General features: G+C 34.9%; 1 protein-coding gene across 1 annotated transcript in view; it reads right to left on the bottom strand.

Annotated features, from left to right (window-relative positions):
• Positions 1-26,882, bottom strand: part of CTTNBP2 (cortactin binding protein 2) — a 127,461-nt gene that overhangs the window by 7,614 nt on the left and 92,965 nt on the right. Inside the window, 12 exon segments of the mRNA XM_086887023.1 lie at positions 3,281-3,459; positions 5,840-6,027; positions 6,304-6,456; positions 8,210-8,309; positions 8,393-8,479; positions 9,584-9,663; positions 10,092-10,187; positions 11,515-11,781; positions 14,093-14,210; positions 17,444-17,698; positions 18,812-18,962; positions 22,038-22,137. Of these exon segments, the coding sequence (XP_086743149.1) occupies positions 3,281-3,459; positions 5,840-6,027; positions 6,304-6,456; positions 8,210-8,309; positions 8,393-8,479; positions 9,584-9,663; positions 10,092-10,187; positions 11,515-11,781; positions 14,093-14,210; positions 17,444-17,698; positions 18,812-18,962; positions 22,038-22,137 (1,774 nt within the window).

Genomic DNA, 26,882 nt, shown 5'->3' with positions numbered 1-26,882 from the left:
TCAATTTCAGAGAGTGACTGATTTTATTTAAAGAAGGGTTTACTTGTTTGTTTTGTATTAAACTATTTGAACTAAAAATTTTCTTTACCTTGCCTTGACAAACTTACCACCTGATGCTTTTCCTCCTTCAGATAATCCTTGTCATTTTAGGAATAAAGAATGTCCCAGAAAGATGTGTGTTAATGTATATACGGAAATTTTTTTTTTAAAGTACGTGGAGAAATTTCCATGCTTGCAGGTGTTAATTCCTAGGCTATTTGCTGCCAGCATGATAAATGGAGATATTCATTTATGGTTGTACCTCTTCCAGTATTCTTCCATTTCCAAACTTGTCTAGTTTAAAAGATATTTCTATTCATAGAGATGCCTTGCTCTTACTCCTCTTTTCTTTATTTGATCTGTGGTGAACTGTTTCCAGGATGCTGTGGATATTCCAGATTATCTGGTTTAGAGACTGGGTCTGATTTTGATTCAAAAATTTAATTAGAAGGGACATGGGTCTTTTGGGACTTTTGCTCTTCTAAGAGAGAAGCATTATGTCATATTAGAAAAGAAGTGAAAAATTTGTGTTAGGAAAAATAAATACTATTTCTTAGGAGAACTTAGGAGTTCTCTGGGGATAAATGCTTATTTCAGACTTAGGGCTCAGCTCACATCTACAACAGACACTGAGACAATCTTTTTTAGATCAACTCCAACTCTTTTTGTTTATTCTTATACCCTCTAACAGGAGGAAGAGAGTAAGGTTGGGTCAGACTTGGTAAGATTGGGTTTATATTAAAGGTTTGTAAGAAATTATAGGCTATCATACTGTATTCAGCTTTGCAGAAACCTGTTCAGAAAACATGAAGGCTAAAATGTCTGTTTGACTTAAATGGACAGTTTTGCTGAATACACTGACATACTGAAGCCATCCTATTACCTAAAACAATATGATGACTTTTGGGGTTTATTTTTCCGTTTTTTTTTAAGTTAGAATGCGTGAATTATTTGAAAGATACATTTTTGGTCAGTTGTGAAGATTGAGTTTTTATGCTATATAAATGTTCAAAGTACTTTTATAAGATTGATATAATACATTAGTTACATTACTTAGAAAAATAATTAGTACAGTTGTTAAAATACAATGTAAAATATGTACTGCAGATGGTCCTTGAAGGACCTTGAAGCTTGCTTAGCGTAATGTTGCAGATATTATTCCATACAGTTACAGTCTGCTTCTGCTACCTAAGCTACCAAAATAAACAATTGCTTGTATTTTAGTCATAAAAAACTCTCTCTTTTCAATTTCTGTCTATGCTAGCTTTCAACATTGCAATACTGCCAGTATAAATAGTCAGAAATGAACACTGCAAAAATTAATTGAGGTCATTCTAATCTAACAGTTAACAACGGATGGGCATGCTCTCTAAATAAAATTCCAACCTGGTATTTAAATTCAGTTTTAAGTTTGTGCTCATCTTGATCAAGTCCCCCTTTCTTTGATATAGCTGATACTTAGAAAAGGTATAACACACCCCTGCCCCTCAAAAGGGCTGGAAAGTGAAAGTTGTTCCTGTTGGAACATTATCTTCAGCTCCCTAAACCTAAACCAAGAAAAAGTGTAGTTAAAATTTTCTTCATTTATTCACTCCACTCACCAAAACAGGTGAGGCTACATGAAACACACAGCAAGAAACAATTTCCTGTAACATGTTCTCTCTGCCTCCCCTGGTGCTGCTTCTTCCTCTTGTCTCATGCTAACACTGAGCCCAGAGTGAACCCAATTTCTAGAGAGCTGTCTGCTGTCCTAATGAATTGGACTGACTCAGAGAAGCTTTACTAAATGCAAAAGGCAGCAGAATAGTGCAGTGGAGAGGAGGGGCAAGAGGAAAGGAGTGGTTAATTAGATTGAAATAACAGCAACCAGCAAGCTGCTAATTAAAAGCTATTTATTATATGACTATGCTGTTAGCCATCATGCTGCTAAAAGTGTCCAGTAAGAGCTCACTGGATCTGTGCTTTTTAATTATTTATTAACAATTACTACAAAAACTACATTAAAATGAGAAGTCAGCTGGCATATAGCTACAATAAAGGATATTTTGGGCTGTACTCAAAATACAGTGTTGTGAAACCAGTCAGAGTTACACTGAGGAAAAATCCAGACTCAGAAATGTATAACTAAGATATCTGAAGAATAGTTTTTCTGTCCTCTATTAATGCCAATGCAATAAATAAATTATTAAGACATTTCAGAGGACATGATTCAAGAGGAAGATGGGAGACAGATGCATGGTATGCTTTATTCTTTTTTTATTTCCCATCAACAATAAAATTTCAAGTCAATGTTATGTCCACATTTAGACTTTGGTAAATACTCTGAAGATTAGTATCTAATCTGTACTTTTAGAGAATAAAAAGGAAAATAAATAAGCAAAACATATCAAGATCTGCAGACAGAACATGAAATCAGACAGCCTCTGCACATAAGTAAAGGTCCCTCACATGTTAAGCAAAGGCTGCTGGAAGAAGGGTCAGCAGAAACTAGTACAAGAGAAACAGGTCAGAGAAGGAACAGAGTGGTGGCCTGACTGGTGAGAAAAGTTATGTCACATCTCCAGAAATCAATGTTGTACTTTGAATTCTGAATAAGTTTGAATTAATTAGAGGCTCATTACCGTTCTGATACAGCCAAACAGCATCTTAGTGTGAAATTAATATAACTCAAATTTCTATATTTCTTTTATCATTTGCTAGCATTTGGAGTTGGAATATGATCAGATGTTAATGCAATTGTAGGTGAGAAAAGCGAAAATTTCCATAATTTTTTTGTATTTTTTTACGTTACTGGCCAGCTAGCCATATGTGTAACTAAACATATGTACCTGCCCTACTTACTGAGATAATATATCTCTAAAATGCATGTATGTTTTAAAATTATACCATATATTCAAAAGAGTGAAAAATCATTCTCCAAACTTCCTTTATATATAACTTTACAAGGAGAGTCTTCCAACTTTTCTTGGAACTTTTAACCTCTGCATCAGAAAATAAATGAAAGATCTCAAGAAGACTGACTTGGTGGAGTATGAGACACCTGTTTCCCATTTGTGTCCTTCAGAATTGCCCTTCTAGTAATTAAATAGCCAACAGAAGTTTAAAACTTTCAACAATCTCAATTAAAATGATTTTTTAAAGTGGCTGAGTCAGCAGGGTTTTGGAAGAAACACAACTACTACATTTGCAGTAAGTATCTAGTTGGCACTGAGCAGCATCAAACAGGAAACAGAAATCTTACTTGACTGTTGCTTGGCTGTGCCCCGGAACCACTGGACAAGAGAAGAAATGCTTTGGCCCCATAAGTGCTTCGGGTGCTCCTAGACGTGATAAGCAAGAGTTCAGCTGGTGCCAAACAGCAAGAATCCAGTCTATGATCTTGCACACGGGATCACATGGAGGAGGTACTTTGCCTCTGAACTGCAGGAGGAAAAGATGTTTGACATGGCGTAAGACCAGAGCTGCAAACACTTTCCTTGAAGCCCCAGGAAGGCTTGGGGTTTTTTTTTATTGCATGTATAGCTATTAAAAGATCAGGAACAGTCAAAAACAGGTCAAACCTTTTTATAGAATATATTGGCATCTTGCTGTATTAAAACTTATTTTCCCAACTGTGCTTCAAAAGATATATCCTTATCAATAAACTGACATGTTGTTACTCTCTTGTGGGAAACTGAGGCAGAAATTTTCCTAGCAGTGCTTTTTCTACAGTGTTCAAGCTTAGGATTACAAGAGATACCTACCATATACAATGCAATGTATATGATACAAATAAGGCATATGAAAAAATGCCCAATTGCACTGAACAGGAATATTTGATCCAGACATATGCCCCACTAGATCATGTAGCAGGGAAGGAAAGATGTCTTCCTCTAGGACTTGTTTTTAGCATGCCTTGTTAAGGACAAATTATTTAGTGCCAGAAAAACCTCTTGTTCCCTCTTACTTCAAATTACAGTCTTCATCATCCTAATCCTTGGATTATCTTCTGTAACAGTTTAAATTAAAGGAAGCATTAAAAGATGCACCAGGGATAGTAACTGACAGCACTGAAGCCAGAGCCTCTTGACAGAGTCTATAAGTGAACTTAAAGTAGAAAAACATTAATCTGTTCCCATATAACCTAATGCTTCAAACTAACAGAAAAGGAGTTTTTCACCAGAACACATGAATACTGTGGCACAAACAAGGTATCATAATACAGAGCAATGATCTTTGAAATAATCTATGGTTCTAACAATAAATGTGCTTCTACTTTGCTTTAGAGTTTTACAACAGATTAATCTTTCTTTTATTTTTGACCCTGCAAGCCACTATTTTAAGTCCCATACCAACTGGCATTTGAGCTTACATATGGCACATGTATGTATTTCTAAAAACGTGCCAACACACAGGGCATTTCAATATAACATATTTTAATTAGAGAAGATACAGGAAGACACATGGCTTTTTTCTCTAAATAGCCACCATCTGCATATATGCTCAAGAGAAATTCAACTTAATGAGATTACTACCCAAATTTTATTCAACTTCAGTCAGAGGTAGAAGCCTATTACACTGTCAAATTCTAACCTATTAGATAAAGGATTTTTTCAAGCCCAAAATAAATAACCTGAAAATGACATCTGTTATGTGATGCTGCAAGTTCTTGTAGCCAAACCAGTTTGGCAGAGTAAGTCTGATGCAGCCTTTGACTATGAATAAATCATAACTTAAAAAATATAATCCAAGAAAAGTAGTCTATTAAGAGTTTCATAGATTTCCCATGATTCTTTTTTTCTATTCTGTATTCTGGTTCTTGCAATTATAAAATACTTAGGAATGTTTCTAAATTTCCTCATTATCCTGGCTGAAATGTCCAATTACTACACATTTCCTCTTCAGGATCTCTTTGAATCAGTAAGCCTTTATAGATGAGAACTGTGGCAAAGGGTACAGGAGATGACATCTGCAAGGATAACCAAGACACATCCAGCTGAACACTCAAAACTGACAGTAGGTCAGTTGTCCCACAACAGGACTCTTTATTACTGGCAGTTTTTTCTACTCCTAGAACAATCTCCCTTTTTAAGCCTTTTCGAAACTGCTGCCAAGATTATTTTCCTTTGCAGCTGTTTTGATTAAACTCCCTCTGCCAATGTCTAACAGTGCCTGACTGTTGGCAATAGCTGCTATCGCACTCAAATGGTATTCCAAATAACTTTTGGAAGTCCACAATTCTTCTTTTGCCTACATCTTTCCCATCTTTGTTTATTTATTAAAACAGACTTCCCATCTTTATTATCTTTTGGACTTTTGTTCCAGCTTCAACAGACCTATTAACTCAAAATAACTTTAACGATTATATATAATGTGCCCCTCTTTTGATCTGAAAATCTCGGAAAATACTTTTCTGCTTAAAACTTAAACAAAACACATATATGACTATCTTATTTTAGACATTGAGAATAAATTCTTTGCAAAAGAGATGGTATGTTTGTTGAACTGATTTTTACTATCATTCTCAGAAGAATGAAAGAAGTTGTTGAAAAAAATTACTGAAGGAAGTTTCATGAAGCGGACAGGCAAGTAGCCACAATATCATTATTTGCAACCAACCATTTGGTTTATGCCAATTAGCCATGGCCACACACCTTTCTATGAGGCCAAGCACATTTCCAGATACCTGTATCTTCCCAGAAATTAATGTTTTTTCTCCTGAAACAACTGAAATTATCTGCTCTGCTTTTGGCATTACCATCATACATAATTCACAGACCTGGTGATGAACGTAACTGCTGAAGCTGACTCGAGTTCTTACCTTGTTTATTACTTTTCTCCTTAAAATCCTCTGCAGCAAGCCTCGCATTGGCTCCCCATCCCACCTAAGTTGAACCCAACGGAAATGCTGCTGAACCAGCAGGTCAGAGCCATGAAGATGGCACTTGGCGATGGTCCCCAGTAAAAAGCAGTTCTCATGAAAGTAAAAAGCACCAGAAACTCCATTTGCTAAAAATGAAACATAAAACACTTAACTGAAATACTCAAAGCCTTGACATGGATTTTATGTAAAGCAAGGAGGAGTGACATAATTAGAAAGGTAAAACAACCCATAAAACACCATAAATTAGCTAAAAAATATGCTAGTTTTGTTAAGAACAACTCTTTACAACAAAATATAAAAACTGAACAAATTACATTTTTCTCCTGTTTCCTGTTTGTCATATACTACAATAAAACTGTACTGTAGGAAAAACATTTCTGCAACCCAAGTGCCTTAAATACCTCTTTGAATAGTGCAGGGATTTTCTGAACTCCGATTCTCAAGAGGTGCTAGAAAATCTCCGAGTAATTCAGATAAAGAAGCTCTCTCCAGATTTTCTAAAATCACAATTGTTGTCTTGTTTACAGGAGGCTGTTTCACTGGGATCAGACAAGCTGAAATAGAAAAATCCCATTAATATATACTTAGGAAAATTTACTTATATTTATGTATACAGAATTTACTGCAACAAAGGATTTTTGCATTTTTTTTAATTTTCCTTTTTAACTTGTTAACAGGAGTAGACAGACTGGATAATAAGCTTAAAATTGAAAGCATAAAATCAAACAATAGAAAGAGTATCATACTGTATATTAAGAAAAAAAAATGAAAGCTATGATTAAAATAAATTTCTGGAATGTCTGTAACAGGATCATCATAGATAGGAAAAATTTTAGTACACTGAATGTAAATACAAAAGAAAAGATAGCAAAGACCTCTTCAAACATTTCTTTCCTCTGCTGTACTGTATCTTAAACTTTTAACATGTACTCTTTATACCATGTAGTGATAAAAGGTTCAAGAATAGCTCAATGTTTGTAAGAAACTTTATCATTCTATGAGATAGTAGCAAACTTCTATGAGAAGTAGGAAATCTTCTCTTCAAAACTTTCTTCAGTATCTTTAAAAATCACTCAATAAGAGCTAGTATGAGGCAAACCCAGTAGCACTAATAGGCATTAAAATGATATGTATATATTTTTTAACATTTTAAATATTTTCCTTTAATTTTCCTGATTTTTGATCTTATTGCTTAAAAAAGACACCGATTTACAAGTTTTCTTGCAACACTAAATCCCAGGTGAATGCCTCTGCAATGCATACATAAAACAAAACATTTATCTTGACTGTATCGTGCCCTGCATTGTTTCACAACCTTTTGAAGCCAAAAATGGTCATTAACGAAACTTACTCATAACAAGGCAAAACTTAGAGCAACTGACTGTATTTGATCATTGCTATTTAGTTGCAGTTTCCTGACTATTACTGCCCTGTTTTACTAAGAGGCTACAACAGCTTGAGAGGAAGGAGGACCCCCTCTGTGTCTGATAGATTAATTTATAGGAGAAATGTGAGGAAAGAAGCCAGCAATAAAATGAGTGACTCAACTAGCAGCACCATGCTGAAATGCAAAACCAGATTATTAAAAAGAGTGTGTTGCTGACACAAAGTAAAGCATCCAAAAGAAGCAGCTTCCCTAAGAGACAGTGGCCAGTAAACAAACCAACTACATGGGTTACAAGAGTGACATTTTTGCCTCCAGGCCGAGCACCAAAGCCTGGCTGACTTCTGACTAAATGATCTCTTCTCTCTCACCAATATGATGGCACTGGAAACGACGCGTGGGAATAATCATGGCTGCCACAAGCTATCCTGAGAACTGTGCCTGGGATTTCCTTAGAGAAAAAACTGCCACAGACTGAAGTTACACCAGGCAGTACAAGAACAAACAGAACAGAGCACTGCATGGCACCGTAGAACCTGATAGGATGGCTCTGCTTTTGTTCATGAGCACACACAGTAGATATACAATTCTGATTGAGTAGACCTGAACCAGAGCAATCAACTTTTAAAGGATCACAAAAAAGGGGAAAAAAAAAAAAGCGACAGAAATAAATTTTTAAAACTCCTAATTCTACTTAAATGGCATGAACTTTGGACAGAGATCTTTATAGGGAGGCTGTCACACTCAGCTCTCCCTCAGTTTGGACTCATACATTTGTCCCCAAGCACCTGAAAAACTATGGGTTCCATTTTAATGGTTCCATGCCATCCACTATGCAAAATGGTTTTATGTATTTCTTTACTTTGCACCATTAAAACTTTTCGTACAAATCACCAAAATTAGTCTTGCTGAAATAACCTTACCATTACTGATGAATAGTTCTGCAAGTTGCTCCTTGGAGAAACCAGCATCCACTTCAACTTTAACAATCTCACATGTAGATCCTGCAGCCACTTGCTTTTGCTGTGTTGAAAATTTATATATTTGGTGAAATAGTGAAAACTCTGGTTTATGGACTAATTTACTTGATATGTTTGTGCAAATACCTTCATGCAGGATGCTATCTGATATGCTATATAATCTTGCAAACTTCCTTCTGGACCATGGAAAATGACATTACGGTATTGTTCAACCTACAGGCAGATAAACATTTATTTAATAAATATATTATTCTTGGAAGTTCAGATTTAGATTTTTTTTTTTTAACCTTGATGACACAATCATCACCTAAAAGACAAAATTCTTTGATTTGCAGTACTGGAGTAGATAATCCTTACTATACGAGTTTCAAAGTAGACAATATTTGCATACAACTTCTTGAAAATATATTGAGAAATTTATATCCTAACTTGTAAAAGTACGTAGCAAATTATTTTTTACAACAGACTTTAAAAACATTTATCTGGGAAGAATAAGTTTAGTAATCACAAATATTTTCTTGATCTTGATCTAAAATATATACATCAGAATGATGCCGAAATCATCAGTTTAAGTCACTGCTAAATTACAACTGTGGACTTTATTTGCAGTAGAAATGGGATCATGTTATCAGTATGGTAGAGCAGTTTTTTGGTTTTTTTTTTTTGTTTTTGTTTTTTTGTATTAACTCTATTTTACCTCTAAAATGTCAGTAAGGGAATAGATTCATATCTCTCTGCAATATGGCTGAATACAGCAGAAAAGTGTGGCATGCTCTCCTAAACAACATAAAATAGTATCCACAGACACAGCAGAAATTAAGCAGCTTCTAAACTAATTCTGATCTGAGGCAATGTTAAAAGAAATTATCTATGAAAGTTATGTCATATTATTCAATTATCCTTACACTTTGAGAGAGTAAATAAAGTGTGTTACATGAGATTTCTATGTAAGATAGTAATAAAATTTAAGTCTCAAATAACTGCATACATGAATACTATTCTAATTTACTTTCTTCTCAAAAAGTGGAATAAAATAACTTTGTAAAGCAATAAAATATCAGAGAGCTTTTAATATGTTTTTAAGCAGGTCAGTTAATCAGATAGCAGCTATTTAAAGAAAGTTAATGCCCTCACAAGACTAAAGTTAAGGGCAAATTTAGGGGGAACTTTATTTTAAAACAGCTTTCATCCCATTTCATTTTTTTAAAAGTCTTGAAGTTCTTTCATACAGCAAAAAACCCTGATTTTAGTCAACACTATTACAGAAGTACTTTGACAAACAATTAGCATGCAAAGAGAAGCTAGCTTATTACTGACCAGGCGGAGGTAATTCTGAAGTGTCTGAAGATGGATCATGGATGCATAAGTCACACTGTTTAGACAGCCTTCTTGAGGTCCTTAAAATGAGACATACAAATAACTTCTGTAAATCTCTCATGTTTACATGCATGTATGACTGATACATATGATTTTCATGCAGTATTCTACAGTGACCTGTTAAAATTTTCAAAATTTAATTATGCAAATTAAAATGCTGAATAAATGAAAGGCTTTTACCTAGCACCATAGATTCATGGGTATCTATGACATAAGCAATATAAATACTGCTATATGGCTGAAAAAGGCAGTAAGACTTTTATGTGCCAGCATATTTACCAGATGTTGTAGACACTTTAAAATCTAGTTAAACAATTAAATAGATATGATGTCTCTGAGAATCAAGCAGCACTGAAGAACAAAACCAGTAGCAAACGACTCTCAAATTATGTATTTCATAGGGAGTGTCTTAACATTCAAAACTGAAAAATTATGACTTGAAAATTACCAAACAAAAACACTGTGATATGCTCAGCTCTATTGTTCTTCAAAAAGTCCCATGGTGGCTGGGAAAAAATCTGACCTGTTGACCACGAAATGTTTCCTGTTAAAAAGAAAAAATAAGAGAGAGATATTCCTTGTATGTATATAAAGTTTCCTACACTCAAGCATATTTGCTTGCTTACAAAGACTATGCGCAAACACTTATAAATTTGATAAACCAGTCCTATGTATGAGATGTACTAAATCATGCTGTTGTTTGATAGACAAATGAAGTTACTAGTGTTTTCAGCCAGTTGAGACTCAAGTTAAACAGCTACCCTGTCTTTTTATCTTTACACATAGAATAGCGTAAAATAGAACAATGTGCCCGGTCTAATGTGACTAGGGTTCAGTTTTGCTGATGGGAAAGTGAAGGAAGGAGATTTAAGATGAAGTACATAGATTTTCAGAAACCTCTTATTATACAGCTGTTACTAAGACCACCACATTCTGGCCAATTTCTCATAATTTTAAAGACTTCTGTACCTTGCTAAATGAAGTTATGTAAAACAGCAGCTCTGTTTAACCTATGCCAGTGATTTACAGTCTGTATTTACTATATATTCTGGATGTACTGTAAAGAAGCAATGTAGGTTTTGAATTGTTTTTGTAGAACCACATAATATCCTGAACTGGAAGGGACTCATAAGGATCATAGAACTCCTGGCTCTGCACAGGACATCCCAAGAGTCACACCATGTGCCGGAGAGCATTGTCCAAATTCTTCTTGAACTCTGTCAGGCTGGTGCTGTGACCACTTCTCTGGGGAGCCCCCTCCAGTGCCCAGCCACCCTCTGGGCGAAGAATCTTTTTTTAACATCCAACCTAAACCTTTCTGACAGAACTTCAAGTCCTGTGACTGGTCATTAGAGAATCAGTGCCTGCTCCTCCACTTCCCCTCATGACGAAGTTGTAACTGCAATGAGTTCTCCCCTCAGTCTCCTCCAGGCTGAACAGACCAAGTGCCCTCAGCCACTCCTCATTACAGCTTTCCCTCAAGGCCCTTCACCATCCTCATGTCTCTCCTTTGGATACCCACTAATTGCTTTTTCTTATATTGTGGCATCCAAAGCTGCACATAGAACTCAGGGTGAGAATTTAGTTTCACCTGAGATACCGATTTCTCCTCTGGAGTACTAAAAGACTAATTAACATTGGGCCTCACGATCTCCAAAATTATATTGAAGTGCATGATTAATTGTGCTATACACACAGCTAAAAGTAAGGAATGCTTTCATGCCAGCACTGTTCAAAGTTTCACATCTAGTTTTGGTCTTTCTAAGCTTTAAAAGATGCAGTAATTCAAAGATATTTTTATCTTAGAAGATCTCACAAATTCAAGAACACCCCCAAGTTTTGCTTTTTTTCATTAACACTAATATTGATACCTAGTTTGACAGAAAATATACTGCTTGCACCGAGGCCAATGTTGGATTCTGCAGCACTATTAAATGACAGATCTTCTAGGCTTCTCCATCCATCAGAAGCGATTGCTTGGAAATGGTTTGTCACTGCCTGACTCACTGCTTTTGAAAAATCATCCCATGACGTCTGCTTGCGGATATTTAAAGCACATATTGTATCAAATTCCTCTGTACCACAATGGACTGGTTCAATGCCACTGACTGAAATCCTTACAGGCACATTAAGAGCATCTGTTGAAAAACAAAACACCAACTATGAGAAAAATTGTAAACTCAATTTAAGATAGTCCCATTATTACAAACCAATAACATCTTATATTACAAACGACTGCTACAAAGAAGCAAATGGTAAACAGACCACCACCACAAAATCAGAGCACTGATGAAAATACCAAGGTATCTGTAATTTTTTACAAAAAAAGTTCAGTATTATTATGCTTAAGTAACAGGAAACCAGACAAAATTTACTTAATCTTCTATTTCCTCTTTATAGACTAATTACTTATCAATTAGGACAGATGGTAGGCAATGTCTTAATTTTTCAGTTCATTGTGTTTGTGCACATTTTTTATTATCAATGTAGAAAATAATCTTCTGGCACTAGTGCACAAGGGGAAAACACAGCTGAGCCAAACATGTTTAAATCAAAAGCTAGGAGCTAAGACAGAAAATGCACTTGAAAGGGTATATTTGATTTGCTATAGAGTAAATTGACAAAATGTTAAAAAAGGAAATTTACATGCACATTCTAGAAACTATGAAGTATTTTAAATCTTGCTCTTTGGAATACAACTCAACAGAAGCAGCAGTCTCCGGAGAGCACGTAGATGACTAAAAATGAAAAAGAAACTATCTTCTAATTTTCATGCCAAACAGTACCTTTCAGAAATTATACCTCAAAGAAGTACACCATAAAAAACAATGCATATCAGCTTATTATGATGTCTTGCAACATGATCTTTGTTACCCTTTTATGTCCAGAAGCCAGATCTTCAGCAGATACAAACCAATGAAGTTTTCCTGATGTCAGAAAAGCTCTGATTTAAACCCTCTAGCCTACCATAGAGAAAAGATTACTCAGAGACATCGGTCAGATGTGGAATTGTGAGAAATGCATCAAAGGCTTGTCCTTCTGATGGCTGAACCTCAGGGAAATGAGCACATGCTGCAAGGAGTACAGAGAGCTCTCCACAAGGAAACAGGGCCCTAGGACAGAGGTACATTATATGCCTAAACTTGAATGCACGTGACCTCTAAGGCATAGCTGGCAATCCTGGGCACCAGTCTTTCAGATCTGTTGGAGCACGTGTCCTACAGTGAAAACCTTACTGGAGTGTGAGGAAGGTAGAGGGTGCTATATAGACACCTTAACCAAAAATGCAGTCTTGGCTCAAGGTGCACAGAAGAAGAGAAGGCGAGGCCAAAGGTTCTGATCTGATAAAAGCCGTTGGATTCATGACAAGCATGACCAGAGACACAGGGTACTAACACTGATTGAAATAATATAAGCATTAATTTAACAGGCTACAGATTCAGCCATCAGAAATTTGCTTCAGTCTAATAAAGAAGATGACCATGGAGGAGTGTCTATTAAAAAGCAAGCTGTGTTCCTCTCTGAACCTGCAGTAAAATAGTAAGAACTGAGACTTAAAATAGCTGAAGATGAAAATCAGAAGCAGCAGACAGAAAACTTCCTTAATTTGTTGATAATCAGTGAATTTAACTACCCACATCCCTATATCCCACAAGACAAACACAAAAAGAAGGGTGAAAAAATAGAAAAATGCCATAATTCTAATCATACGGGGAAATACAGATATCTTTCTCTGTATATATAGATATAGCTACATCAAGATTTATACAGCGATATAAAATACACAAAACTAGTGAGAGGATGAATTAAGTTCTGTCTCAAGAAATACAGACGAGCCTGCTCTACTGAATTTTGAGAAAACTTACAGAGAAGGAAGAAGAGGACAGGTTTCAACAGAAGAACAATCTTCTTACAGAAGTTACTGATTCTGGAAAAAAGAAGTTCTTTGATGTTGTCTCTAAGACATATTGGAAGAATCAAACAAACAATCTCCTCACCGATAAACAAGTGACAAAATTAACTATACTCTAAAAAGAGATTCAGATATGACTAGATGATCATCTTAGCCTGAGGAAATTTGACAGCTACCCACCACTGACTATTTCTGCAAGAATCTGAAGAAAAGATAAGAGGAGGGCAATAGCTTTTGAAAAAGTAATTACTAATATTAAATTCAGATATTTTAAGAGAGTATGGATATTTGCAAGTGTACAGTATGTACCATTTTTTGAATGGTTCAGGAACAAAGACATGAGGAATTTAATAATCTCCAACAAAATTTTATCATACATTTTTGCAAAATTTGGAAAATATGAACTTGCTAGATCAAAGTAATTTAATATTGTGGTGCCAAAAAAAAAATGACAACTACCCTTTTCATATTTCTCATTTTTGCCCCACAAGTTCTTTACTAAAAACATTTTTTATCTGCTAATAGCATTTACTTACTTAAGTTTTCTAGAAGATGTTTGCAATCATCAGTAGCAACATCATGCAATGTTCGATTACACTTATCTTTTCTCTCAGCCTCTAGTCCACCATGGCTACAAAGGATTTCTAGACAGTTCTGCAAAGGTAGGAACTGTATTATTTATTTGTCCATTTGCTGCACTAAAGCGTTCTACCAGTATGCAGTTAGATTCCTAAATAAAATTCTTACACATGCATTTCCAAAAACAATCAGCTACAGAGTTTTTATAGATAAAATGATGTTTCTCACAGACTTGAAAACCAGGTGTAAAAATATTTTATAGCAGACATGAAAGTCTCAAATAATGACTATAAAAAAGCAGAACACACAGAGCCAGGGTTCTACAGTCTCTAAGCATCAAGTGCTGATTAGCTGAATTAAGCTGAATTCTTACATCTGACAATAACAGAGGTAAACATCTCTACAGGAAAAGTGGTGCTTCTGTGTGTGGACAGTGTCAAAGTCTTCTTGGCAATCGTGCCTCTTCAGGCCACTAGCTTAGGTTTGATGAGACAGAAACCCAGCTATTAATCTGGTTTGAACATCTTGGCCTCAGTGTTCAAGTAACACTAAATAAGCAATTCTAAAGCTTAGTAAATAATAAATGAATAGACTAATAAATGAATCTATTTGGGTAACAATCCATAAAACAAGTTTTCACTTTGTAATTCACCAAGCAGGAGTTTCCATCATGTCTGACACCTGAGTGGGACACAAAAAAAGAATGATTTTAAAATCACCTTGCAATCCTCTTATTTGGCAGAATTTCTACAAGCAGAAACTTGAAATTCTGCAAGCACTGTAAGAATGCAGTCATATAAAAATGTATTTTTATTAAGTCAGAGCACAAACATCTTGTGGATGCCAACAACATGATGCCCTCTAAAAAATATCATATGTTCAACAAAGGCAAAAATCATTGAAATTAGAAACAAGCTATTAGCATATAAATTTGGATTGGTAGAATCATACTGTAAAATGGAAAAATATTCACTATATAGATCCTCCCAAATTAGTGTGGGATAAAAGAGTTCTCATAAAACTACATTCAGATTGATTGATCAGCAATCAGAAAAAGGATCAAGTCCTTGTTTCTAATGAACATCACTCTTCAACAACACAGGCAGCCTTCATGAAAGCCTTGCCATCTCAGATATGCTTTTAAAGACATATTCATATTGTAAAAAAAAAAAAGAAACCAACAGAAATTATACTATTTAATATTGTATTGATAATGTCTGGGGTTAACCACAGCAGAGAAATCAAACCTTAAAAAGAAAGAGAAGCAGCTATTGAGTATTTTGATGCAGAAGAGTGGCTAGTTGCAGGTTAACCTAGTCTTACCTATTTTGTAGCTGCTCTACAGAAACTTTTGTCAGTGTATCTGACACCCTTTCATTAATGTAGCAGTCATTCAAGGTATATCTGCCTGTGAGGTGAAATTTTATCAGGCTATAGTTACAGCACCTATAAGTACTTAAAAAAAAAATAAATTATCTCACTAAGCTTGCCAGAAGGATATCAAGCAGAAAAAAGCACATATTTTCTTGCCAGGTTAGTTTGTTAACAATATCTCTCAAATAGGAGCAATGAATAGCAGAACAGCAGAAGGCTGGGGACTGAACTGTGAGGCTGAAAACGGCAAGTACAGCAGAAAGCAGTGGGGAAGAACAAAGAAATCAAGCTTATTTCCTTAGTAAAATGAGGATTTTTGTTGTCTCTACTGCCTATAAAATAAAAGCTAAAATGTCCTAGCAGAATTAATCTGTAAACAATTACAGATTACCTATCTCAAAACAAGAGGATGCAAGAGTCAGCACTGTTTATATGCAGCCATCATGCACTGGAATGAATGACATGCAGTGTACATAATGGATTAGAGAATGAAGTCTAAGTGTTAACAGCACTTGGAGATGGCTATTAAGTTTTTTTAGCTATTAAATACCCCAAACATATCTCAAATCGATAAATGCATTAAATCAAATACAATTTTATAGTCTCTGCAACATCAAAACCAGGAATCTGATTGCCAGCTGTGTATCACGTTCATCACCAAAGAGACTTCCCTCAAGCCCAAATGGAGATCTTATTAAACAACTGACTTGGAATGTGCTTAGAAACTCAAACCCTTGAGTAATTCATGAAAGACATACATGAAGACTTCCAGTGTCAGAACTTTCAGAGAGATCACCTAGTCAAAGCAGTTTCAGACAGCAAATGAAACCTAAATTCAAAGTTCCTGAGGATTACAGTACTGCAGAAAGAGCCAACATAGCTCACATTATTTAGGTATTTACAGACTACAGCAAATACCTTAAACTCCATCTAAATTCGTATGAGTGGAAACTGGAATGAGAGTCTGCACCTGTCTAACAGACATTGGTAATGAAACATTGACTCTTTGGAATGCAAAATGCTGAGAAGGCAGTGGCTATCCCTAAAAAAACCCCGTAACTTAAACTGAATCCTAAATCTGTGTCTATGTTGAACATACCTATTTTGAACATAAATTTATCAGGAAAAAAACAAACATAATGACAGACGCTGAAGTAGGAATGTAAACACAAGCTGATTTTTGAAGTCTTGGGACTGCATTTTCTTAAATCTCACTCTTCTGTGTTTAGCACCCTCTATTTTCTTCCTGGGTAAAAATTTTACAGTGAGATCTGATGGCCAGCTACCATACAGAAAGAAGTCCTTTCAATGGTCAGTGTTAGATGTGTATAGCTTCTGATGTCAAGAAGTAATATTAAATTTCCAGAAATCTACCTATTTGTCATCAGTAGGAACTATCAGGTCATCCTCCATGTCATCAGTTATCGCAACCTCATAAAAATGTTATCACTGCCTGCTAAAAAGGCTGCCCAAAATAATAAATTTAATAATGTATGTCTGCACAAATCTGATTCTCAAATTTCCTTCTCTCCCCTCCTTCACAGACAGAAAATTGTTCATTGTGAAATCATTCCTACCTGTAACTGGAAATTATGTCCATCTAATATCAATAAGCACATGACACCCAATGAATTGGCATTCAGGGTGGGATTCATATCACCCTAACTTTGAAAATATCAAGTAATGATGTTTTCTCTTTTTATTAATGTCCCATAAGAGACAGACATTTAATTATGATAATTCACTCCATTTGAGACTGGATTCTGGGACAAATGGTCTGCTGGAGGTCTATCTCTGTCTCTGTTAAATCAAGTTTCCTATAAACTAGATAACAAAGACTTGACATCTAAGTTGCAATTCTTCAAAGATAAAAGAAAAGGATTTATTTTGCCCAAATTCTGTCAGGTTACTGTAACTTGTTCACATAGACTAACCTTAAAGCCTTTTGATGCTGCTACATGGGCAGCAGTCCAACCCTCTTTGTCAGCATGGTTGATGAGATCTGCAGAAACAACAGGCTTTATTCTACTGCTATAGTAATCTTCTCTCTTCTCCAAATCAAAGTAGTCTAAATTAGGCTCTGCATCCATCAAACTGTTCCCATTGTTCGTCTCTCCATAGTACATGAGGAGCTTGAGACTTTCAACATTACCAGAATCCACTGCTGCGTGAATTGGTGACCAGCCATCCTAAAAGAAAACCAAAATCAAAAAGCACACTGCCACCAAACACATAGAAAAATGATTGCAGACTTGTATCAGCAAAGAATCTGAATGGAAGGCATAATAATCCTTTGGGAAAACAAAATTGCTTGTATGTGTTTTGGGCTGAAGAAAGGGAAGAAAATGTAACAGAAAAAATTTTACAGCTTTCTCCAAGGCCAGCCCAACTGATACAGTCTTCAAAATGTTTAGAAGAGTCTAAATGATACAAGGCTTACATGCCCTGTAAATTGCTAAATTTACAACTAAATTGCTTTCTTCCTGTGCATCAAAAAAAATAAAAAAAAAAATTCCAACTATCAGTAATCATTTCATGTTGCATGAATCCATTTATTAGTCATTTTCACAGTTTTGACATCACAACTTTCATTCCAAGTCAAATATATTTACTTTCCAATTGCAAAATAAATGAATGACAAAAAATTTTGTGTAACAATCAGAGGGGGAGTAGAATATTCTGTGAAGCTACTACTCTCTGTTCTGTATTTTGAAACGGCCTATAAGCCACATTTATTGTCATAAGAATCTATTGACATCAGTCATAAAAAAAAACTTTGGAAGAGCATCTGAAAAAAGCAATATGTAGGCACTAATTTTGAGACAGTCCTCCTCCCCTTCTTCTCTAGGTACAACTTTTTTTTGCCCATATTCCACCATTTGTGATATATGAGACTTTACAATACTGGCAAGATACTTTTGGGGTGTTGTCCTTTCAAGGACAACAGTAAAGCACCCTAACATACAAAGTGGAAGAAAAATCATTATCTCCACTTCTCCACCTGAAAAATAAGCCAAACCAGATAAGTTCAGTTTTACAAACCCAGTGGTGGAGAAAAGTTGCAGCAAATTGCCAATGGAATCTGAAATATGTAAAATGGCATGAAAGTCACATAATTTAGGAGATTTTAGACAATATACAGTTAAAAAAACTTCAGAAAGTATGATGAAAATAACGAAATACTAATTTCAAATTATATGGTTTATTCCAGCTTTAAAGAAAAGTTTAAATATTTTAATGTCAATATTGGGTACTATACTGTACTGTAAGGTACTGTAACTTTACAAACTATTTTAACTTACACTGGTTTTTACTGTTCGATCTGCTCCACCTTCCAACAATAGTTTAATACAATCGTTATTTCCGTTTTTACAGGCCAGGTACAAAGGTGTTTGTCCTCTTTCAGCAGCATGGTTAATATCAGCCTGATACACGATTAATAATTCTGCACATCTACAGCAAACAATAAAGCAATAAAATTCTCTTATGTTAGAAATCCAACACCTCTATATAGCTTACAATATTTAAATATTTTGAATAAATTACTGATTTTACAGATACAGATCTACCTTGATCAGCCCATATACAAGTACAAAGTATTATTTTGTACATAGGTATAAAGACAGGCTACTTTAAACATGTAAATCTTAGACTACTGTAGCTGCATTTAAAAATTCTGAATGTAAAACACCGAATTTCACAAGATTGATAAAAACCTGATGACAGCTGCTTAAGAAAAACATTCAGCTGACTAAAAAAAGAAGCATTTCTGACTACTGATATTTAAAATAGGATTAAAAAGAAAAGGGAAGAAATAAAATTAAGGACTAGGACTAGCTTTACCAGCAAAAGGGACACTTATCTAGGGAAGTAACCTGATGGGGGCAGCAAAACAGCTATGGCAGTACCTGCTATTCAGGTCCCTGAATGGAGGCCACTGCAGAAGGATGGCTTGGGTGTACTGCTAGCAGCTACTGGGTTATAGAGGATGAAAGATTAGATGATGGAGTGCTGAAGAGGCTGGCATTCATATCCAAGCTCCTGTACTTTCTCACAAGACTGTAGCAGTAGGTCCATTTTTACCCCCAGTTGTTGTGCCAGGGTTGGCTACCTTTCCCTTCCACAACCTAGCTTTTCAACAACACTTATGACCTTGCAAAAATCTTAATGCCACTCAGTCCACTCTGCAGTTCAAACAATCACTGTTAACAAAGGTAAGTTCCCAGCTCTCCCACTGAATAATTATCAGTCCATAGAAATAGAAAGCATATCAACAATAAATCCTCAAAGCAGTTAGTGCAATGCCAAATTACTGATTAGGAGACCATATTGTAACAAAATATACTGTGACAAAGTATTTCAACCAATGCAAGGTATATATAAGAATTTAAGTATATAAGAAACTACATACTAAAAAAATCACAAGCATTCCATATAGCAACTCAAGACTGAGCTTAAAGTCTGATAGGTTAGAAATATCTGGTTTGATACTTTCCATTGTATTTGGTGAATCTTGAAAAGCTTCATCGTCTTTTCACCTCAAGTTCAGGGAAAGTCATCCTGGCCTGCACCATATGGGAAATCATTCTGGAAGTTTCTCCTAAAACCACTTTCTGATCTGGTGATACAACTGGACCAGCCTCAAACAGTAGATTTTTTTTTTTTTTTTCTGACTACATAACTAGGGTTAGAACAGTATTGTCTTGGCTCAGGAAAAAGGTTAATGAAGATGTCACAGGGGACTGGTTAGCAAGTCTGTGACAGACACCTACAGTGCAACTGAGAGCAGTTTAGTGCTGTCATTAATTCTACATCAGAAGACAGACAATACTGTTACCCCAAATTTTACCTATTACAGATTTTTTTTCTGAGCCTGAACTTTGAAGCGACCAACAAATCAAACAGCCTGAACCATCTGTAGTCTCTCTGACATTTTTGGCTAGCCCTGTCATTCCATGCTCAATTTTACAATTCAGTTCATATTCAGTGTCAAAAAAAGTAAAAGCAAAAAAATGTGTTTAGGGATATCATATTATATAAGTAACTCAAAGGCAAAAAGAATATAAAGTGTGCAATATTACAACACATCAAATGACACATAGCGAAGTGTTGTGAGGCTAAGTCAGGGAAAAAAACAGCTTTCTATTTAAATGAAGTATTGAGATATTTATTTTAGTGAGAGAATATGAAGGGTGTATATTGGGTTTGTCTTGTCAAGTCACACGTATTTTTTACAGATTTTATACAAAACACTGAAATACTTAACTAGACACTTATTTCTGTGCTCAAAACACCTAGTGGGCATCTGCTACCTTTGGAGTAATACCTCCAGTAAAAAATGACAAGTAGTTGATGAGCTTGAAATCTATAAGAAGTGGCAAGGATCTCTGAAGATTCGTGTACACTTAAGGATGACTGTGAGAAGAAGAGAGATCCCACTCTTCCTCATCATTGGGTCAGGGCCTATCACAGTATAACACTCAAAGACTGATCCTATGTGCTACTATATCAGAGTAAAATCCTTAAAAATAACAAACTATAAGCACAAAAATAATCAGGAAAATAAAAAAAGAGCAAAGATACATAAAGTTAAATTGTGTACTAGGAATTTTTAGTAACTCTGTTTAAAGCCTTTTCAATTTGTAAAAGAATTTTCTCTGGAAAAAGATGCTCTGGAAATGGTTATTAAATAGTTATTTCAAACTTGCACTTCTATTTCCTGTGATTATGTGACATAAGTTATTCTAATGACATTTTGAAGAATGCTTTTTGTAATATTATTTGGCTTGTACATAATTTTCTGTTTTTCAAAGTTACTGATACAAAAAAACTTAAATCTTCAAAAAACCTTATTCTGTTCTGTAAGGTATTTGACTATGCATCACTCAGGAAAAAATTTAGACGTTCTTTTGCCTCTGAATATGATATTCACAGTTTTCTATGCTTGAAAAAAATCAGTGCAAAAATAATTTCCTTCTTTCTTTTTCTGTTAATGCTATACTATGGCTGATAACTCCAAGAAAATTAAGAAATTCAGAGATAAATGCCCATGTAGACCAGTACCACACTGTAATTTCTAAGAATACATGCTCAGCAACTTTAAGAGATGAAATTGGAAACAAACAAATAGCAAATATTAAAATCAGAATGGCATAAGAATATGAATTTAGGAGTTATATATATATAGTTATATAATATGAGAGAATATGAGTCATATATAAATATACGAATATGAGTTATATAATGTATATTATATGAATAGAATAGAATATGTATAATTATATATAATATTTAATATTATATTACATAATAGCATCATAATTATACAATATATACTGTATATAATATACTATAAGATATACTAGTGTATTATATTACTTAATTATATAATATAATAAATTATTATAATGTATAATAAATAAATTTATACATAAAAATGCAACAGCAATGTAATAAAACGTACATAATGTGAAGAGAATATAAAATTGAGTAACAGCTGACAGGCAAAATTTTAAAGGCTTCACTTACTTGACATGTCCCTGAGCAACTGCTGAACACAAGGGTGTAAAGCCATTTTTATCAGCAGCGTCAACTTGTGCTTCTGCAGCCAGCAGCAATCTCACACAATCTATAAATGGAGCAAAACCATAGAATGAGTCAACAAGAGCAGGTGGTTAAAACTACCAGAGGCTAAAGTCTGCTCAAGGGGCAACAATCAGCCAGTCTTTTGGACTACACATCACACCTTAGGGGACTGAAATAAAAGCTCAGGAAGAAGTTTGCAGGAGAGAGATGAGAACTGCCTCCCAGGGGCATCACCACCCTTTTGTAAAAAGGGATTGGGTTGGGTTCTGCTGGGATTCAAACACATGCCACTGCAGGCAACTCCCACAGTATTAGCTATTTTACCTCCCAAGTGGGGAATCTGACTTATCCAGGAGTCCCTGAAGGCATCACTGCCTACTGGCAGTCGTGACAAATATGACAGCCACAGGGGAGATGTTCACAAGCCACACAGACCTCAAGCAACAACACTGGTCAGTCTTATTTTAAGACACTTCGACTTGTGATTGCAATGACAAATAAAATAAGCTGACAAACTCTAATCTCCCCAAACCATTGCCATTCATATATTTCCAAAACCACATGCTAAAAATAGTACAAGCCTGATTCCATCATCCCTACAGCTAATTTCAGATAATTAATTACATAGTAATTAGACTGCTTTTCATCCACAAATTGGTAAATCATTTGATGCAATTAACTTTGAAGAAAACAGTTGATATGTTCCTCATTCTTGAAACTGGCTCCAGACCAAAATAAAACAAGTCTTTTGTAACTGAAACTACTACTTGGAAAATAAGCTCAGCTACAATACCAATTACAAACTCTTGACCAGATTTCTGAGCAAGTTTAATGCATGCTGTTCCAGCATTCAGTAAAATCCTGAAGCCAAGTTTTGTTAGTGAATTTAGGTATCAGAACCAAACATATATTAAGAACTACTTGGATATCAGAAAAATACATTAAGAACTACTTAGAAATCTGACTAGTCTAAACCATTCTTCAATTTATTTACTCCTGTTACAATACTAATACTAATTTTTTTGAATACTAATACAGATGTTGTGGAACTGATTGAGTAATTTAACATTAAGCAACAAGATTTTAAAACACTCTAAGTTATGTTGCAAATTAGCATTCTTTAATTTTGAAGCAAGCAATCTGATGTGAAATTATTTTTTGTTGTTGTAAAGTTGGTTGTCTGTAACACGGTTAGTTACCAGGACTTGACCTGTATTTTTTTTTAAGTCATAAAAAAGCTTTCTGTTAACTAACTTACCAAGTCCCTCCAATTGTAAGATAGTACTACTTAAAATAAAATTATATTTTCATTCACTTTTTAACACTAAAAATACTCTGCTAAGAATGACTTATCTTTTTTCCTTCTTTCCATTGTTAATCCCAGTCCTATATTAAATGATTAACTTGAAAATACAGATTCCTGTTCGACATCCTAAAATACTCTTAAAGTTTATGAGGGATGTTGAAAACATTTCCATCTAGAAGTTTCAAGTATTTGGCTTGAATACTTTGCTGTCTCTTCATAAAGTATATGTTAGCCATGCAAAAGCCATGAACACACAGAACAAGACTACCCGTCTAGAAAGGCATGGTTAATTCACACTTATTGACCAGCAGATCATTCCAGTGGTAGGTTATGTCTGTATAAATACTGCTTCTGATGGAGCTTATCTCTATGAAAAAACTGCTTCTGAAAACAGCTTTTTATTCTTAGGGATAAGTGTGACCATGAGGAAATACAGCTACTTGCATAAGGCAGAACATGTGAGCTAGTAAGCTCCACATGACCCGTTCTGGTGGCACATCAAGTAAAATAGCAATTATCTCCAAAAAGCCTGGGTCTTCTGGATGGAGTTTTTACTGGGATTTGGAGAAGGGTAATTTGGGTCAATCCAGGCTCATTCACTCCAGTTCACTCTGGTCTGCCAAAGTAAGCAGCAGTGCGGAGTACTGGGTGGAAGGGCAGCCTCTAGACAGACATCAGTGCCACTACGTTAAAATTTCTGGTCATAGCAAAAGCAAAACATGGAAGCAAATTAAGACAAACACCTGGAGATTTTAGTGCTCTCCACCACAGCTGGGTAGTTAGTTCTTCCAGAGTGTTGGCAAACATCATGCAGATACATCCGGTGGCTTGACAAAGCAGACTCCATGTAGCTGTATGTTTCTGCACCTCACTCCTTTCTACTTCCCACATCCTTCCAGTTTTTTCCTATCAATCAGAGTGCCACAGCCTCCAAATACTCAGGATAGAAGAGAATCTATTACACCATAAATGCATATGATTAGCACATAGCTGAGTCCAAAGGATATTAGCTTCTCAAAATCTCTCAGATTCAGAAACTCTTAGTTTCATTGTGTCCTTCTCCACCTCTTTGTGGCAGAGAATGGCCATGATTTGCAACATCATACACCTATGTAGATCCGCTAGCTAAGAGAACTACTGTTATTAAGCACACAAAAGACCTGAAGTGGTTCCTTCTTTGCTAATGGTAAAACCAAGACAGTCTGACAAGACAACCTGTTCAGCAATCCCAATCTAGTGGTTGAACCACAAAATTAACCATTTCCTCATGCCCATCCAAATACAAAGGAAGTCTATATTTTTAGGATGAAATTCAGACCTACAGAATTAGGGACAGTGTGTGTTGGAAACAAAGCATCTGCTATTAACCTCATGTGCTGGACAAACCCTCCGCTGCAGCTTTCAAAAGGCAACTGTTACCAAACAGGAAAACCACACATTTTGCAATTAGGATAGATTAGGACAGAATATTTCAGTGCTCTTTTCTTGTGTAACTCAAATTTTTCTACAGTATGGGCTGACAGCATGTACCAGCTGCTGCCACCATGCCGGTTACCATGTGCTCTACCACTCTCTAGTTATCTACACATCTCAAATACTGTATTTCTTCACTGAAAATGTGTGGGGATCATTCACTTTACACTCTTCCCAGAATCTCTGAACCATGGTATTTCTGAAGGGTTCATTATGCTGGCTTTTATAAATTCTAAAGTTATTCTTTTCTTCTGGCATTTTTTTTTCCAGGAGAAATAGGTAAATCTGCTTAGTTGACTTAGAAATCTCAAAATCTATTTAGTCACTAGGTCAACTTTGAAAATACTGTTAATAAATTAAATCATGGTGTGAGCACCCACCAGCATAGGCAACACAACTCAACACACTGAAAAATCTGAACAATAAATTATTTTATCCTTAAAATGATACCAGTGTAATTTCTTTCAACCTAGCTAGTTAAAAAGAGGTTTTACAAAGGACTTTTAAAAATATTTATTTCTATACATCCTTTCTTAAGCCTATATAATTTAAGTAGAAACTTGTTTTTAAAAACCTCCACTTTGAATTGCTACATATATCCTTTCACTTGAAAACAAACTAAAAGCAATGAAAAATGATTATATAATAAAGTTAAGAATAAAAATCTTTCTCCAAAAATTTTATAAATCTGAAACTTTCAATTTTCATATAATTTATTAAGGAGGCATTAACACTGCTGGCTGTGTAATTCTCTCATTCAGAGTTCATACAATCCATTTAGTTGCTGAAATGTGATGATTTGAACAACAAAATATTTTTCGTATCTTGTCAACTATAAATATTAGAACAACACTATAAGCTCTGTTTTTATCTCAAAAAATGAAACATACTAAACAATTACAGGGTGCACATGCATATGTTTGCTTTTTGTTATTCTGTTTTCATAATTCTATCAAGTGTCTTTCTTATCTGAAATTTTGACAATAAAATGAGGAACCAAATTGCCTTTGCTGTTAATAGAAGCTGCTCAGTAATTTTAACTGAAAACCATTTGCTTTGAAGAATTTTAGAATACAATGAATAAAGAAGAATTGGGTCAATTGTGTTCTCCCACAAATCTTAGCAATGAAAACTGGATGTAAGCCTAGAAGAATACACCAAACATCTATTATGTGAGGGGAGAATAATAAATCCACACAATATAATTAACTAGGATTCCTAACACTGCAGATAAATTGAAAAAACAAAAAATTCACCAAAGGAAAAAAAAAGTACTTTTTCACTATTTTAAAGGTCTTGGCAAAGGAAAGAAACTCAGGTGAAAAGACACAGACATTTCAACAAAAAAAACTCTTAGCCCTAGGAAGTAAAGACAAAATATACCAATTTGAGCAAAATGAAAATTCCTTCTTTGCTATGCCAGGTAGCAAAATTAACCCTGAACATGTGAGAAAAATGTACACCATCTGCCTATCTGCAGATTTTGTATCCTAACTTTTGTTTTATTGTTTAAATACTTGAAAAGAATTATGAAATAGTGTCTCTATGGACTATCTGGAACACTGGATCAAGGGTTTGTAATTGTGTCACTCATAAATATTTTATTAAATAAAACCACAAAGTACTCTTGAAAGCAGTGGCTTTAATGAGACTATGTTCCACCTTCTACTTTGAAATAAAATTTTGAACTTACTAAAATTTAATGGAATATGTTCCATTGGTATTTCTGGATTTCATCTTTAGTGTTTAAAACAGCATAATGATACCACTTGCAATATAAGAATCTGGAGGTTTTCATGTAGGTAGAAAAGCTATAGTAATGTGCACTGGACATTTAAAAAAACCCCTGCTATTTGAGACCCTTGTGTGAAAAGTCTGAAAATTATTGCTAGGAGTTTGAATCAATGAAATTAATTATCTCTTACTAAGATACCTGCTGCATTTCATAAATATGTTCATAAAATATGAAGACTGACTGTTGAAATGCTCAGAAATGCTACTTCCTCAAT

The sequence above is a fragment of the Cyanistes caeruleus genome, chromosome 4 (assembly GCF_971803275.1).
Source record: "Cyanistes caeruleus chromosome 4, bCyaCae1.hap1.1, whole genome shotgun sequence".
NCBI lineage: Eukaryota > Metazoa > Chordata > Aves > Passeriformes > Paridae > Cyanistes > Cyanistes caeruleus.
This window is presented reverse-complemented; position numbering and strand designations above follow the sequence as displayed.